At 40.2% G+C, this 14,561-nt stretch overlaps 1 protein-coding gene across 2 annotated transcripts; it reads right to left on the bottom strand.

Annotated features, from left to right (window-relative positions):
• Positions 1 to 223: 223 nt before the first annotated feature.
• Positions 224 to 13,201, bottom strand: LOC124169042. Of its 2 annotated transcripts, none has more exons than XM_046547510.1 (4): positions 13,108 to 13,201; positions 6,039 to 6,260; positions 5,220 to 5,306; positions 224 to 4,445 (listed from the first exon to the last, which is right to left on the bottom strand). In XM_046547510.1, exons 2-4 carry the CDS (start codon positions 6,163 to 6,165, stop codon positions 1,315 to 1,317), a joined length of 3,345 nt encoding a protein of 1,114 aa, XP_046403466.1. In that variant the 5' UTR covers positions 6,166 to 6,260; positions 13,108 to 13,201; the 3' UTR covers positions 224 to 1,314. The 2 variants fall into 2 exon arrangements, with proteins under 2 accessions (XP_046403466.1, XP_046403467.1); XM_046547511.1 differs by lacking the exon at positions 13,108 to 13,201 and adding an exon at positions 8,437 to 8,452.
• Between the last annotated feature and the right edge of the window lie 1,360 nt (positions 13,202 to 14,561).

Genomic DNA, 14,561 nt, shown 5'->3' with positions numbered 1-14,561 from the left:
GCATGAATCTGGAATGGTAATAAAATAATATCAATATAAAATATTACATCTTTATATTCCCGCAGTAATGTGTGCCAACATCGCCCGTAACTCTCACGATGAAATGACATCTCTTAAATTCTTTCCTATATCGATCCGCTATAACCTCACGTAAATAACGTTAGCGTATTGCAACTATGCTATTCTCTTATTGAAATTGCATGAAATTAATGTAAAATGTTAGTTGACCGTTGTTAAAAATCATTGAGATCTTTTCTTTATTGTTTTCAGTACATTATATATTATAATTTTTAAAAATGTGAATATGAGATGTAAAGTACAGTCATCAGGATCATATAATCTCTGGATATCGACTGAAACGTGATCCCGATGCATGATAATGAAGGAAGTTGAATCAATGAGATGCTTTCCTTATCCTTCTTGCTTCGAAAAGTGCAGTTTCTGTGAATGACTGTATGGTTAGGCACTGGTACGATGAGGAAATAACATCCGTCACATTTCATTTAATGAAAAGTTTCTGGTTGTTTTTCACAGTTATTTGTATGTGTGGAAAATTTTCTGTAACTTTTTTATTTGCTACTCTGTTGCAATTCCACCAGAGTAACCCTGAAACTTCTCTCTCTAGTCATCCTACACTGTTGCTTGTGGTGCAATTGTAGTGCATAGTCATGGTGCGGTACTTGTGTAAATGGAGTTGGAGAATTGTTCGCAAGAATTATATAATATCCAAAGGTGTATTTTCGAGGAAAACATAATGGCTTTTGCACCTGAAGAGTAGATAGCAGGATTTCACCGATATTGGATCTACTAAAGTGAGGCTTATTGTTTAAAATAACAATTTCTGATGGTAAGGGGAGCTGCGGCTTCCTTTCTTTGTGGAAATCTCGTATTTGCCTAACTGGTTATTATCTGGTTCTTGCACTCAGGTGTTCAAATGGGTTGCAATAAAACAATTGTGTGGAAATACTGGTAGAAGGTTCCCTAAAGTTAGTTCGCAAACTAATGAGGATATACTTATGCCCACAGTATTACCTCAACAGCCAAAGTAGCCATCACCAGCCAACACGTCAACTTCGTAGTGCAATTTAAAATGAATGCATACTAAAATATCTGGGATGAAAATAACCAATCGCTCACATGGTTACCATTGCATGGTCGATTCTTCCTGTTTTGTTTTTTTTTTTTTAGTTTTTCGGCCTTGCGCTAACACGACGACCTGACGATTTCTATTTATGCTTCGAAAAGTTGCGAGTATAATTTTTTACTAAAATCAAGCTCAAATTTCCACGTATAATTCGCACACCTTTTATTTCTTTAGCCAAGCATGTCGTAAGTTTCATCACCGTATATGCCAATTAAAACGCCGCTCAGTGTGTATGATGAACGAAGATTTCCATTTTCAATTCCTTTGTTTACAATGAGCTTTCTGAACGCCTGGGTCATAGCATCTGCTGAAACTCGACTGTCAAAATCGCCAATGAATTCCACTTTGAGGGTATCTGGTTCTGGAGGATCCCAACGGTGCCTGCTGTTAGTAATTCCCCTGATGTAATCCCAGCCAAGGCACTGGTAAACATTACCATTGCCAGAAATGTAGAAATTCGTCTCTGGGGAATTACTATCATGATTGCGCAACCAGGCGATGCATTCTTCCTTATTGTTGCAGTGGGCGTAAGAATTTGAAACTACAATCGTTCCGTAAACATTCGACCGGCGATAATTCCTGTTTGAGGAAAAATCTTGATGATAATTTCTCCAGACATTTCTTGGCACTATTTCACTCTCAAATAGTTCGCATTCCGCTGTGATGTTTATCTGTTCATTCCAATTGCTCCAGGTGCGAATGGCGATGTTCAGGGAATCTCCCACCAGTGAGCAGTTACTGCATAGCTGACGGATGGAGACTAATGTATAGTCGGGATGTACCTTTCCCCAGCGGATTCCGCCCTTTATGAGATAGTTCATGGCATTAAGTGCAGTCGACGACGGTAAATCGTAATTGAATTTCCCCAGAAAACCTATGAAAATTGTTTCGCAGTCTGGGCAGAAACGTCGTCCGTAAACGTTTGTGCTCCAACCTGATCCTTCATACGAACGACCATCTTCGCCTATGAAGAAGTTCTCGTAATCGTCCCTTCCGGAAGGAAGGGCCTTCACCTGGGTGAGGCATTGGTCTTGATCAAAACAACGTTCTCCTCCGTCGGATATAACTATGTATGTAGCCGGGCGAGAAACACTGTTGGTACGCCGGGAAGTGGCAGAGTAGGATTTATTATTCGTGTTGGGAACGATGAGGAATGGATTGTAAGGGAGGGATCCTGAAACATTTAACGAAATGGTCTCGTTAGAGAAACGATCCAAACTTTCAATCACGCGCTGGAATCTGTCTCCCAATTCGCTCGAGCAGTTACACAACTGTCGATAGGTTTTGACCTCATAGTCTTCCGAAAGCTTTCCGGTACTTATTCCGTACTCCAAAAACCTCCCCAAGGCTGACATCGCCAAGCGAGATGGGATGTCATGCTGGAAACTGCCGAAAAATCGCACTGATATGGCCCTCTCCTGAGACTGTTCGCTGATATCGCCGGAATATTCCGCCCAGCCCAAGGCTTCGTAAAAGTTACCGTCGTCGCCGATGTAGAAATGATCTGTGACGGAATCGCACAGATCTTTTCCCCGTCGCTGTTGTTCTTGGATCCGTAGAATACATTCGGACCAAGAGTAGCATTTTTCTCCTCCTGTCGCTCCGACCAGCACGTAATGAACCTGACCTTTGATCTCGAGGAATTTTTCACCTAGAGAAGTAGCGTTCCAGTCATCGCGGGAGACTAGCGGCAGCATGCCCCTTGATAAGCGCTCCTGGTCATCGTTAATCTCCATTTCGCTCGACCACTGAGGCAATCCTTCGGCATACTCACTGAGAGCGCTCCCCAAGAAGGTGGAGTCATTGTAGATGTGCCTTAGGGAGTATAATTGGTAGGAGGGAGATATCTTTCCCGTATCGATCCCAAGTTTGATGAAAGACCTGAATGCTTGCATTGTCATGTTATTGGGTACGGTATCGTTGTAAGTACCAAAGAACTTGATGGTAATGTAGGAATGATGGAAATGTTTTAGGTATAATGGTGGGGAGTCTTCCCACCCGCGGCCTTCATACACTATACCGTCTCCTCCGACGTAAAAATTATAAAGAAGGTCATTCCTCTCTGAATTCATGTTATCCATGCAATCCGTTAAATAAAAACAGGCTTCTCCACCATCCTGAATTAAGATGAATTCGACGGGAAAACTGGGTTCGATTTTTTTAAATGTAGGTGCGGGTGGCATTTCATATATCCATCCAGAACGCCGTATCAGAGGAACTAAATCGGCTTCCATACGTCCTTCGATCGTCAGCTCATCGTAAATGTGTGCCCATGGTGTCCATTTCTGGACATAAGTGTGTAGCGCGTCCCCTAGCAGAACCTGGTCATCATATATCATGCGGAGAGATGTCAATTTGTATAGTGTGGATAGTTTTCCCAGTCGCAAGCCAGTGCTGATGAGCTCCTTGAAAGATGTTATCGCTCGGTACGCCGGTATCTCGGAATCGAACGCTCCCAGGAAACTGACGCTGACATAACTCCATCGCATGCCTTTTACGTACCATTGAGGGAGGTAATCCCAACCCCTGCCTTCGTAGACGTTCCCGTCCTCTCCGATGTAAAAATTATCCAGGAGGTCCCCGTAATCTTCGCGGTGTGACTGTTGCAAGGATTTCATCAGTGAGATGCATTCCTTGCGAGAATGACAACGCTGGCCGACGTTGTTGAGGAGCACGTACGAGACTGGTTGTGTTGCGCCCTCTGGTTCCCTCAACGGTTCCGTGGCGTTCCATTCTCGACGGAATACGAGGTTGAGGAAGCCTTGGGGCTGATACTCCCACCTCGACATGGGAACCTCGTCATTGACCCAACCTGACCACTCCTGAACGTTTTCGTGTAGGATTTCGCCCACGGTTGCTTCGGTTTCCGCGAGCTGCCTGATGGAGACGATCTGGTAACGGGGAGAGAGGGTTCCCAGCCAAACTCCCGCGACAAGCAAAGATTTGAATGCTTGTAGGGCTTTGTGGGAGGGTAGTTTTGATTCGTGGTTACCCGTGAATTTGACCGCGAGGGACTGATTCCTGAGTCCGCTCAGGTACCAGTAAGGTGATATCTTCCATCCTCTTCCTTCGTAGATGTTTCCGTCTCCGCCAATGTAGAAATTTTCCCGGAGTTTGCATCCATCGGGCAGATTGGGTGTCGCTTGTTGTTGAACATCGTAAATGCAGTCAGCCTTCGAGTAGCAACCTTCTTCTCCGTCAAGTACCACGACGAAATTGGCGGGTTCAAACATCCGAATGGCTTCGTTGTTTTGAGCTGGCTTCCAGGCCGTCTGGTATATGATGTCGTACTTCATTGGCTCTATAAGGAGAAAGTAAAGTGATAATATAGAGATTAGTTGGAATTCACATCGTTGGAATCAATTTATGTACCACATTTACTGATACTTCAGTAACGAAAACTAGCGTGGCAAAAACTTGCAATAGCGAATAAATACAGTAGATGAGGATGATGAATCACTGAAGTCGTTGAAAAACTGAAAATGTTCCAGTATCCACGATTTTTTATCCCTGGATATCCTCCCATCCTGCTATTTTCCCATTTGGAATTTTCAAGCTTAAAAACAGTTATTATCATCAAAGAAAGATCCACTTCTTTTGGGAATTTTAAGCATAGAATTTAGCAAAAACTTTGGTATAATTTATATTTGGAGTATACTTTGTTGTGTATGGGAATCCGGATCATTTATCCTATAAGAAATCCCCGGTAAAATCCAGCATAAAGGGAGGGATAGTGTTATGGGACTAGTACATGATTATTGCGCCCGAATCATATTTCCTATGTATTGGCATAAACCTTATCGGCCATATTTTGAGACGTAATTGCTTTATGAAGAAAAATGTTGAGGGGATCGTACATGACAAAGATATGAAAGGAAGACCTCGAACAAAATACATGGAACAGGTAAAAGAAGGATGTGATAGAGAAGAAATATGTTGGTGTGAAATGATTAGCTGATAGGAGAGTATAGTGGGGGAGCTGCTTCAAACCATACTTAAGATTTTGGTCCAGTGATGATGATGATTGTCGTTATCTACCTTCGTTATTTCCTCTTAAGGATGAAAGAAAACTTACCTTCGTAACATTGCTCCGTTAAACTGATGAATTTATCCCCAATGAGGACTGTTGTGTTATGACTATTTTCCTCTGCTTCCAGCACATCTAAAAAAAGGTATACATTTTGAGTCATTCTTTTCATTTTTTGTGCATGAGTTAGCATGGAAGGAATTAACAGGAAATAGACTTGACCGTGTAGGAAATAACAACTCGGTTTTACCGTAAGCAATAGTCTTAGTAATTGATTGATTTATATACTGATTCCATGGTGAATTTAATGTTGTTATTCTTAGTGTAAGTGAAAAATATTTTGTACTTTGGTTGGGAAGGATTTCATATCTTTGAAGAAGGGGGTGGGAACAGGCGTACAGAGTAGAGACAGTGGGAAAAGATACAACTACGGGATGTGGGGAACCCACGTTGGAAGGAGGACTCTAGTCATAACTATAAAATAACGACACGTGGGAAGAACCACAGAAAAAGGGGAGGGGGGTTGAGAAGAATTAAAAAAAGGGGTAGGTCTTTTCCCACTGTCTCTACTCTGTACGCCTGTTCCCACTCCCTTCTTCAAAGGTGTCAAATCCTCCGCAACCCCCTTTCTCAAGGGTATAAAGGTGATTTTCAAATGTTTTGCAGTGTCCTGTACCAGATGATGGCTCAGTGAGCCGAAACGCTTTGTACGCAGTAAAAGGTTTGTTGAAAAGTGCTACGATCTTTTATTTATTTAAAGTGTAAAAATATTTTATCAATCGGACTCTCTAAACTTCAAACACTTCAATTCCAAGAGCGAAATTTAAAAAACGCCCGTTAATAACTAAACACACCGCGTATACTTACTTGAAGGTACGTATCTGTCGGACTGATCTTCATTGAAAATGAGTGGATGATCGGGTTTCACCACGGCCTTGCCGCTAAGTGTTGCACTCAGCGCCAACAGTATTAGGAAGCGGGAAACCCACTCCATACTTCCCAATCCTTCCTAATGCGGAGGTTAAACTGATGGAGAAACCACCTCCTCGCGTCGCCAAACCTTGGGTTTAAGCTCTTTCGATTCTCATCCTAGAAAAAATGGAAAACCAGAAACGTAGTCAACAGCTATTATATAATCAGCAATGCTGTCCGACACACCCGAGTTCCCTCAGGCCCAAAAAGTATTTTTCTTCACAATGGTGAATTAGTATTTTAGTAACATATCCTCGGCTTTGATGAAATAGTAAACACTTAAAGCCTTTAAAATCCAATGTGTTTTGCCATGAATTTTTTGTTAAAATTTGTGGTCTGGTTGCGTAAATAAAACCATCAGAATACGTTAATACAATCTTTTTTCAACATTTCCTCACACGTAGATTTTACTGCATGTTGCTTCAGAGCAAAACTGGGCCGCTAGGAATCTTTCTCAGATTTATCCGCTGGCAATGAGAATCTCATTCAAACTTCATTCTTGCGAAAAATCCACAGAGAAAAAATCATTCGCCTTGACCGGGATCCCGGTCAAGGCGAATGATTTTTTCTCTGTGGATTTTTCGCACAATTGTGCATTGCGGGTGACTCCCGTAAAAGTTATCACCGTGGCTAGTCCCGGTATACTTAAATTCAAACTTCATTCATTCAAGCTGTAAATACTGATAATTATTTCCAGCATTAAATGCATTACTATTTTATTACGTGCTTAATTAATTTAGCATGAAGGTTATATGTATTAAATATTTGTTTCAAGTGTAAACTTTGTACATGCATGAAGTGGTTCATTTGCTCTAATGCAGGAGTAAAATGGCAAATCCATCCAACACACGATGTGAAGCCCGAGTTACTTCAGACCCAAAAAGTACATTTTTTTACAATAGCGAGTCAGTATTTTAGTAATATACCCTCAGGTTTAATTTAATAATGAACCCTTTTACTGTTTTCGACATAAATTGTTAACTTAAAAATGTACAGTGGACAATGGCTTAGGCATGTGGCGGCCTTTATGCCCCAAACTTATATTCTATTTTCAAAATATTTATCTTCCTGGAATAGAGAATCTACATCGGCCACCAGATCACACCAGGGTAGCGGCACCGAGGTCGCTGCTTCTCATGGGGGACAAACGAACCTAACTACTGTTGAAGCATACGGAGGCAAGCACCAATAATTCACTTGAAACTCCTGTTGTTGAGTTGTTTACGAAAAAATTCTTTATAAAATTAACAAACGTTAACGTGGCAACGGTAAATTATTAATTCCTTCGCTTAAGAGGACGGCAGAAACTAACCGAAGCTGTGACAGAGAGCAAGAAAAGTGACCTAAATTAAGAATGGCCAGGTACGTTAACATAATAAATGCCATAAAGAAGGTAAATTTTATAATAGCTCTAAGTTGTAATAAATGTCTGGAGATTGGATAAGTATATCAAAATCTGTACATCTTATTTAATTTTCAAGGGATACAAAGGCGTCTCTCGGGCAAATATCTTTAATGATAAAATGTATGGAAGAGAATGAGCAGTTTGCTCTTGGAGGATTTATAGGGCCCACAGGCCGACTTTAAAAAAAATAAAATGTGAGAAGAACTTGACCTGCTAAAAGCAGATGGGAGCGGGCCTACTAAGCTCGCACATAAATGGCAAAAGGTAATGTTCGATGATGGTCAAACTAGTCTTCTATATTTTTTCTACTGTATAGATACCTTTTTCTCGACTTATACGGAACCAAACTCTACAAATGAGGTACCAAAATGCACATAATTTATCAGAGAACATGCGACGGCATATCTTACTTCCTAAATATTGCTATTGTTTCCTATAAAAGAGATTTTTTAATAATAAAAAAACGGTAAATATTCCTGACGTTAACGGGGCACAAACTGATACATTTGTTCATCTGCAACAATATCTCGCATTCTTTAAATAACTTCCATCAAAATGCGGCTGATACCACATTCAACTCTCCTGTTGATACGTAGTATGAGTCATCATGTGCGTTTAACAGAGGATAGTGTAATTACTTCCAATGTTGTGTTTAAAGAGGTCCTCTGACCTCAATTTGTACATGAACATTCCAATTAAATTTGTTCATAAGACCCTGCCTTTTTTTCTGCATTTTAAAATTAGAAACGCGCCTATCCCTCCGTTGATCTGCATTGAAAAGAGCGGGGGAAGCCCGCTGGGAGAGGGCGCATCACGCTCGTATAATTAAAGTTTCATAAGGAAAAAATCATTGACATCCCCTAATTCTTATCCTAGACGTGGGCAGACCTTAAGTGCTACACAAAAACAATACAGCAAGGCTAAGCGGCATGCCGTAGGAACTGGTGGTGGACCTCCCTGCACCCAATTAACTGCAATAGAAGAAAAAGTGCTATCACTCACAGTGGAGGGGAACTCCTCTTTAGATGAAGCGGGGCCCTCACTACCATTTCAGGCCATTCCTGTAAGTAAACTTATAATGTGCTTGTGGGACAAACATTTGATACTAATTGGAGGTCACAGCCAAGGATCATAATAATATAATCATTGTTTTTATGTCACAGGAGCTTGAAGTCGAAGTAAGGAGTACCAGTCATCAGGTCGAGGAGCAGAATGGCGAAGGACTTTGAATTGAGATTACGTTGAAAAATAGTGTTTTGTAGCTAAAAGATTGGGGAAGGAATGTTGGTTCCGTTCTCGTCCCGAGCTTATATAGGTTTCGTTAACCCATTGTTGACCCGATATGAATTTTCACGGAAGGCGATAGCCGTTGGTCATTATATTGGGCCAGGAACCCTCTCCATATACGGCTGAGGTTATATCCATCCTCCCTTTTGAAACTGTTTGGCCTTTTCGCTATCTCGACGGATTCACGTATAAGACGCGGATGGTATTCTTCCGTCTTCGCCAATACCCATGTAGCGTTAAACATTATTTTATGCCCAGGGCTGGAGGCGTAATGTCCAAGTTTGCGTACGGTTTCCCTCCCATTCTCTTGAAAACGCCCCCAGTACGAGGAGTGAAACGTCGAGCAGATTATGTTACCTACGTAGCATTTCCCGAAAGCAACCACCAACATTGATAAAAGAAGCTGTGAAAATCTTCATACAAAAAAAATGGGGAATAACATGATGTATTTGAATTTTGAATAAAACAACACCTGTTACACGAAAAAATGTGTTGCATTAATTATTGGACTCTCCCCGTACCTCATTGTAAATAATATAATTTTATTGCATGGTTTATTTCAGGCGATAAATTTGAAAAAATGGACGTATTCAAAGGTATTAAATGTATTGTATTTAAAGGCATGGAAGTTCTTAATATTTATGAATTGGTTTCCGTAAAATTAATAACATTTCCCGCCTATACTTTTTTCTTTTTACTACTGGCAATTTTTCTTTATTTACATATCTACAAACTAACCACATAGCAACCAAAATATGCAGGCGGAGTTAGGACTCCAGCCGTTTACCTATATAAGAACACAAAATCCCTTGGGTTCACTTAATTTTATGAAGTTAGTGATGCAGTACGATGTTGGCTCCGACGTCGACCAGTGGAATGGTACCGTACTGGAATACAGACCCTCTATTCAAGGTGGCGTCAAGCCGTAATATTTAATGGAGATAACGTTGGAAAATAGCTTTGTGTAGCTAAAAGATTGAGGAATAAAATTATGTATTTGAATGCTGAATTAAACAACCCCTGTTTCAGAAAAAAATGTGTTACATTACTTAATGAACTCCCCTCCTATTTCAACTTTCTAAATAATAATAATGTATATTGTTCTACATAAATATAAATTGTAAGTGATACATTGCTGTAGGAACATAGGTACCCCTTTGGAGTTAGTACTCCGTTTTCGGGTTATCATGCTGGAAGTGCATATAAAATATGAAATCACTAATTAAGACAATCATTGCATCTCATTCCATTGATCACCATACCTCATTCATCTAAGCAAATTTGAAACATAATTATGAGTAGAAAACCATATCATGACCCTTTTGCAATATCTGTATTAATTATTTTCGTCAATTATGTATTTTGGTAACTCACCGTAAATTTTCGGTTCCAAAAATTGGAAGCTTTGTTTAAACAATTCTGTTCTTGGTCTGGGTATGTGAGCATTATTACAATGATGGAGATTATGTATTCTTGGTAAGTTATTTTCACCACTTCTAATATAAAATACCCTAAGGACCTTATGAACAAATAAATATCTCAAAGGTAAGATTTTTATTTTTTTGAATCGGGGAAGGGAATGCGTTTAGTTTTAAGGTGTATGAGAAATAGTATTTCTATTCTCCTTCATCTAAAAATATGCTTGGCTTGAAGATTCAACCGACGTATCTAGGTCACTCGTAGATATTGAACAATATTAAGCCTGAAGTACACCATCATTTTTTCCGTCCCTCTTAGTGATCATTCAAACTTGCCGCGACCGGAAAAGTGATCGCTCGAGTCATCATTTTTCAGAATCACATGCATGTGGCACAGAGCTCAGGCAAACATCTCTTAATAATCACCTATTAAAATTTCCTATGGTCGGAAAGTTTCCTTCGTTTGATAGGGAATTAATAATACTTATTTAAACCAAGCGCTATAACCTGCTAGCAGGGTACTCTGCTCTCTGCTAGCAGCCTGAATCGCAGCGGCGCGCCGCGGCGCTCATCGCCTCGCACCAAGGTGGCTTCACACGGCGGAAGCTGGAACCAGAATGACATCACATGTGCTTTTCCCTGCGTTCCTACTTAGCCGTCGCGTTTTTGCCCGCTTGAAATTTTTCACTTTTCATTTAATCGCGAAAAATAGATATCGTCATTTAAAAATCTATAAGCGAGAAATACGTACTCCAGGAGTAATAATATTTCGATTTAGGCAATTGAAAAAAATAGGAAACCAACCTATTGGGCAGACGATAATACTCGTATAGACCTCTATATATGCCTCTTATCGTTTATAATTCATATATTTTATGTTGTACTTCGTTAGTATTTACTGTAATTCAAAACCATGGCTCTTTTTTAATGATATAATATCTTCTTTGGATAGTTTATGAATACATTGTAGGCCACATTTAGATTTGTACATTGATTTTGTGCGAAATGGCAGAAATCTTTCATATTTTGCTATTATAACTGTACATTGACTAACATGCTATGAAAAAAGTGTAGAAAAGGTGCCATCAGGTAGAACATTAGGATTATTGAAGTTCTACATAATATAAAGAAATTTATTGCATTCAACTTTTATCCCCGCACTCATTTAGCAAACAAGATTTTTTTCTTCCCGCCAACAGCGGGGCGGGGTAACTTAGTTACCCCACTAATAAAAATTGAAGTTTTCATAAACAATTTAAATGAAAAAAAAAATCATTCGTCGCCTAAATAACGGCAAAGAGGTTGAGCTCAAATACAAAAAAATAACAAAAGAACAAAATTTAAAAAAATTATGTAACATTAACATAATTTGGGGTAACTGAGGTACTCCGCACAATCACGGATGGGTTAAAAGGTATTACTGCAAAGCCGGAAAACTAAATATATTAGCGTAATTTTGGCGAAGCCGCTGCAGTGGTTTTCGTTTTGCGATGCTGGTACCAGAGATTTCTAGCCGCCTTGCCTGGTTCAGGCAGTTTTTTTCGCGAATACGTTTCTTATTTTATCATGGATTTAAACTTTCCCGTACATATGCAGATTTGCCACAAAGTCTTGCCTCTAATGAATACCGTCTTAATAACCTCATGTTACTAATAGCCAAGGTCCTTAAAAACATAAATAACTCTATGCCTAAATTATACAAGTTCCTGGTGATTTAAGTTCACACGATTTAAGTCCATCCTCTGTAGTAGTATGTGGAATGCACTCAAAGAAAGAAACCTTTCAGTGTACATCTTGCAGTGCCCAGCGATTGCATAATAAGCGTCATTCGTAGCAATATTTATTAATTTTACTTTCATTCATTATTTTCTATCACTATTATATCTATTATCCACTTATAAAAGTGAATGAGACCATATTGCATCCACACGCTTGCCGCGTCGCCGTACTCTGCGCCGCCGCCGGCCAGAACCGGAGTAGACCACACACTCGAAAAAAAACGATTTAAATTCGGGGTTGCGAGTTGGTGCAAGGTTTTACTTTAGATCCACAATTTAAAAGATTCAAAGAACGACGTGGTATAAGTCGCTTAGCGAAAGTCCGTGTAAATATGTACTTTTTCTCTACGTTTATGTAAAAAAAGGGCTGAAAACAGGCTGCGCCATTTTGTTACATATCTATGGTTATTAATGAAACAAAATCTTTAAAAACCCTTCAAATGGAAGAAAAAGAAGTGTCAATTAAGATGGTATAACATTTTTGCCGATAAAACTATTCATGAAACCACTGCACGAGGATAAAGTTGGCAATTTTCAGAAAAAATCGAAGGTGGTCGTTTTTCGCTAAATTTGTTCAACTTTGGCCTCACATATATTATTAACGTGAAGACAGAGGAAAGAAATAATACGGAAAGTTATGCTCAATTTATTTGAGAATATGTATGCGAAGTTTCAACTTCCTAGCTCAAAAAACTCGTTTTTGAGGTTTTGGCCAGCTTTTTTTCGATTCAAAACCCACTGTGCGACGGTAAAGGCTTTCAAATTTCTTGTTCACAATGAACTTATTATAATATTCTAGCAAGGGTATTGGTCTCATCCACAACCCCATTTTAGCACGAGTCACTAAATTTATCATTTGTGAGCTCAGTGAGAAGATCCGCACTTAGAAGAAAACCGTACGTCTGCTCCACAGCCGAGCAGACGATCCGTCTGCACGGCTGAGCCGTGGTAATCCACACGGCAAGATCAGCCGCTGAGCATTGCGTTTAGAACAGGCATTACCCGCCTTCCGGAATTGGACAGACTATACGACTCCTTCGTCCGTTTTAAAATAATATTAACAATTCATTACTCACGGTCGGACTGTCTGCTGCCGTCTATCCGGGGCACGAGATGCTAATCGTCTGGGAGCTGGGTATAAATTCCTTCGCTTCTCCGTATTCTTGAGATAAGACGGTTGGTTTCGTGGTAGTGGTGGTGGGGGTCGGCGCGACCGACGTTTATCAATTGCTCGTCGAGAAAAATACTGAGACAGTTGCTGTTTGGGCGGTTCTGCGATCTTCTTCGCTCTCAAAGGTTAGAAAACATCCTTCGTAATTCGTAGCCAACCGTGGCGTAAGTATGAGGGGGGATGAGGGGATAGATCCCCCCCAAAGCCTCTGATATATTAAAAATTATTTGGAACTATTGTCTAGTTTTGAGGTTTAGTAACTACATCTGCCTAAAGTTAAATATTTATTGCCAAAATTATGTAAAATGTATATCCAGGCGTGCTATTTTTCAAAAATTTTCCCGAAAAAGTTGACTGGTTAGGGGAGGGGGGGGGGGGTCGCCACCCAGGCCATCCCATCCCCCCCCCTTATAAGCATATTTCTAGCTCCGCCACTGGTGGTCAGCATTCCGTAAATTTCAGTCAGATAGAGAATATTCGCATTTAGAATTAGCAACGAAGTAATTGATCACGCAATACTTTTATGAATCGGTCAAATTTCCTTTCGGTGACAGGTATAGCAGTATATAGAAGTATCTCAAACAAGGATATTGATTCCGCTACTATAAATTACACTCTGAGTTCAGGAAAAATGTAGGCAAACCAGTGAAATTAGGCACTCTAGAAGCGATCATCTTACGGCGGGGTTGCCATTCAGTGAATATTAGGCGATGCTAGGCCGTAAATTTCATGAGATTAGCCTTAAATAAAAATAGCACATACAAAAGAAAACGTAGAAATGGCCTATGCTTGGCTATAGTTCGTACTTCGTCCTGTCTTCTATTATGCTACTTCACAGGGGTGGCCGCTACCGCACCCTGCCCGCTCGCCTCTCTCCCTCCCACGCCCCAAAATACAGCAAAATTCATCCCGCGTGTACTGCTACGAGGGCGCTCATCTTTGATAATATAAATCGGCGGATGGTTGAAGGTGAAAAAGAAGGCGTATCGAGACGACTTGTACCTCGTACCTTGATGTCTCGTCGGTATTAAACAAACCGGCGCGGCGTTTCCAACCTTAAAAGAAGTGATGAAATATTTTTGTATTGTTCGCGATATTTTTAGAACCGAGAACGCAGCCAATGAGCCTACGGCCTATGAAGAGGTCTCATGAGTGGCTAGAAAGGTAAGCGAACTTTGGAGACGCGCTTCTCTTTCTCAATGTCTGTGACTAAATAGATTTTGCGGTACCGTAGGAAGTACTAAAACTTACGGAAAAATGCGAGTAGGACAAAGAGGGGTTTTATTGAAAAACAAAACTCAAACACTTTTGTAGACACATTATTCCTATTGTTTTTAATTGCCTAAATCGAAAGATTAT

The sequence above is a fragment of the Ischnura elegans genome, chromosome 12 (assembly GCF_921293095.1).
Source record: "Ischnura elegans chromosome 12, ioIscEleg1.1, whole genome shotgun sequence".
NCBI lineage: Eukaryota > Metazoa > Arthropoda > Insecta > Odonata > Coenagrionidae > Ischnura > Ischnura elegans.
The sequence above is the reverse complement of the archived record's forward strand: the minus strand, read 5'-3'. Positions and strand labels throughout refer to the sequence as shown.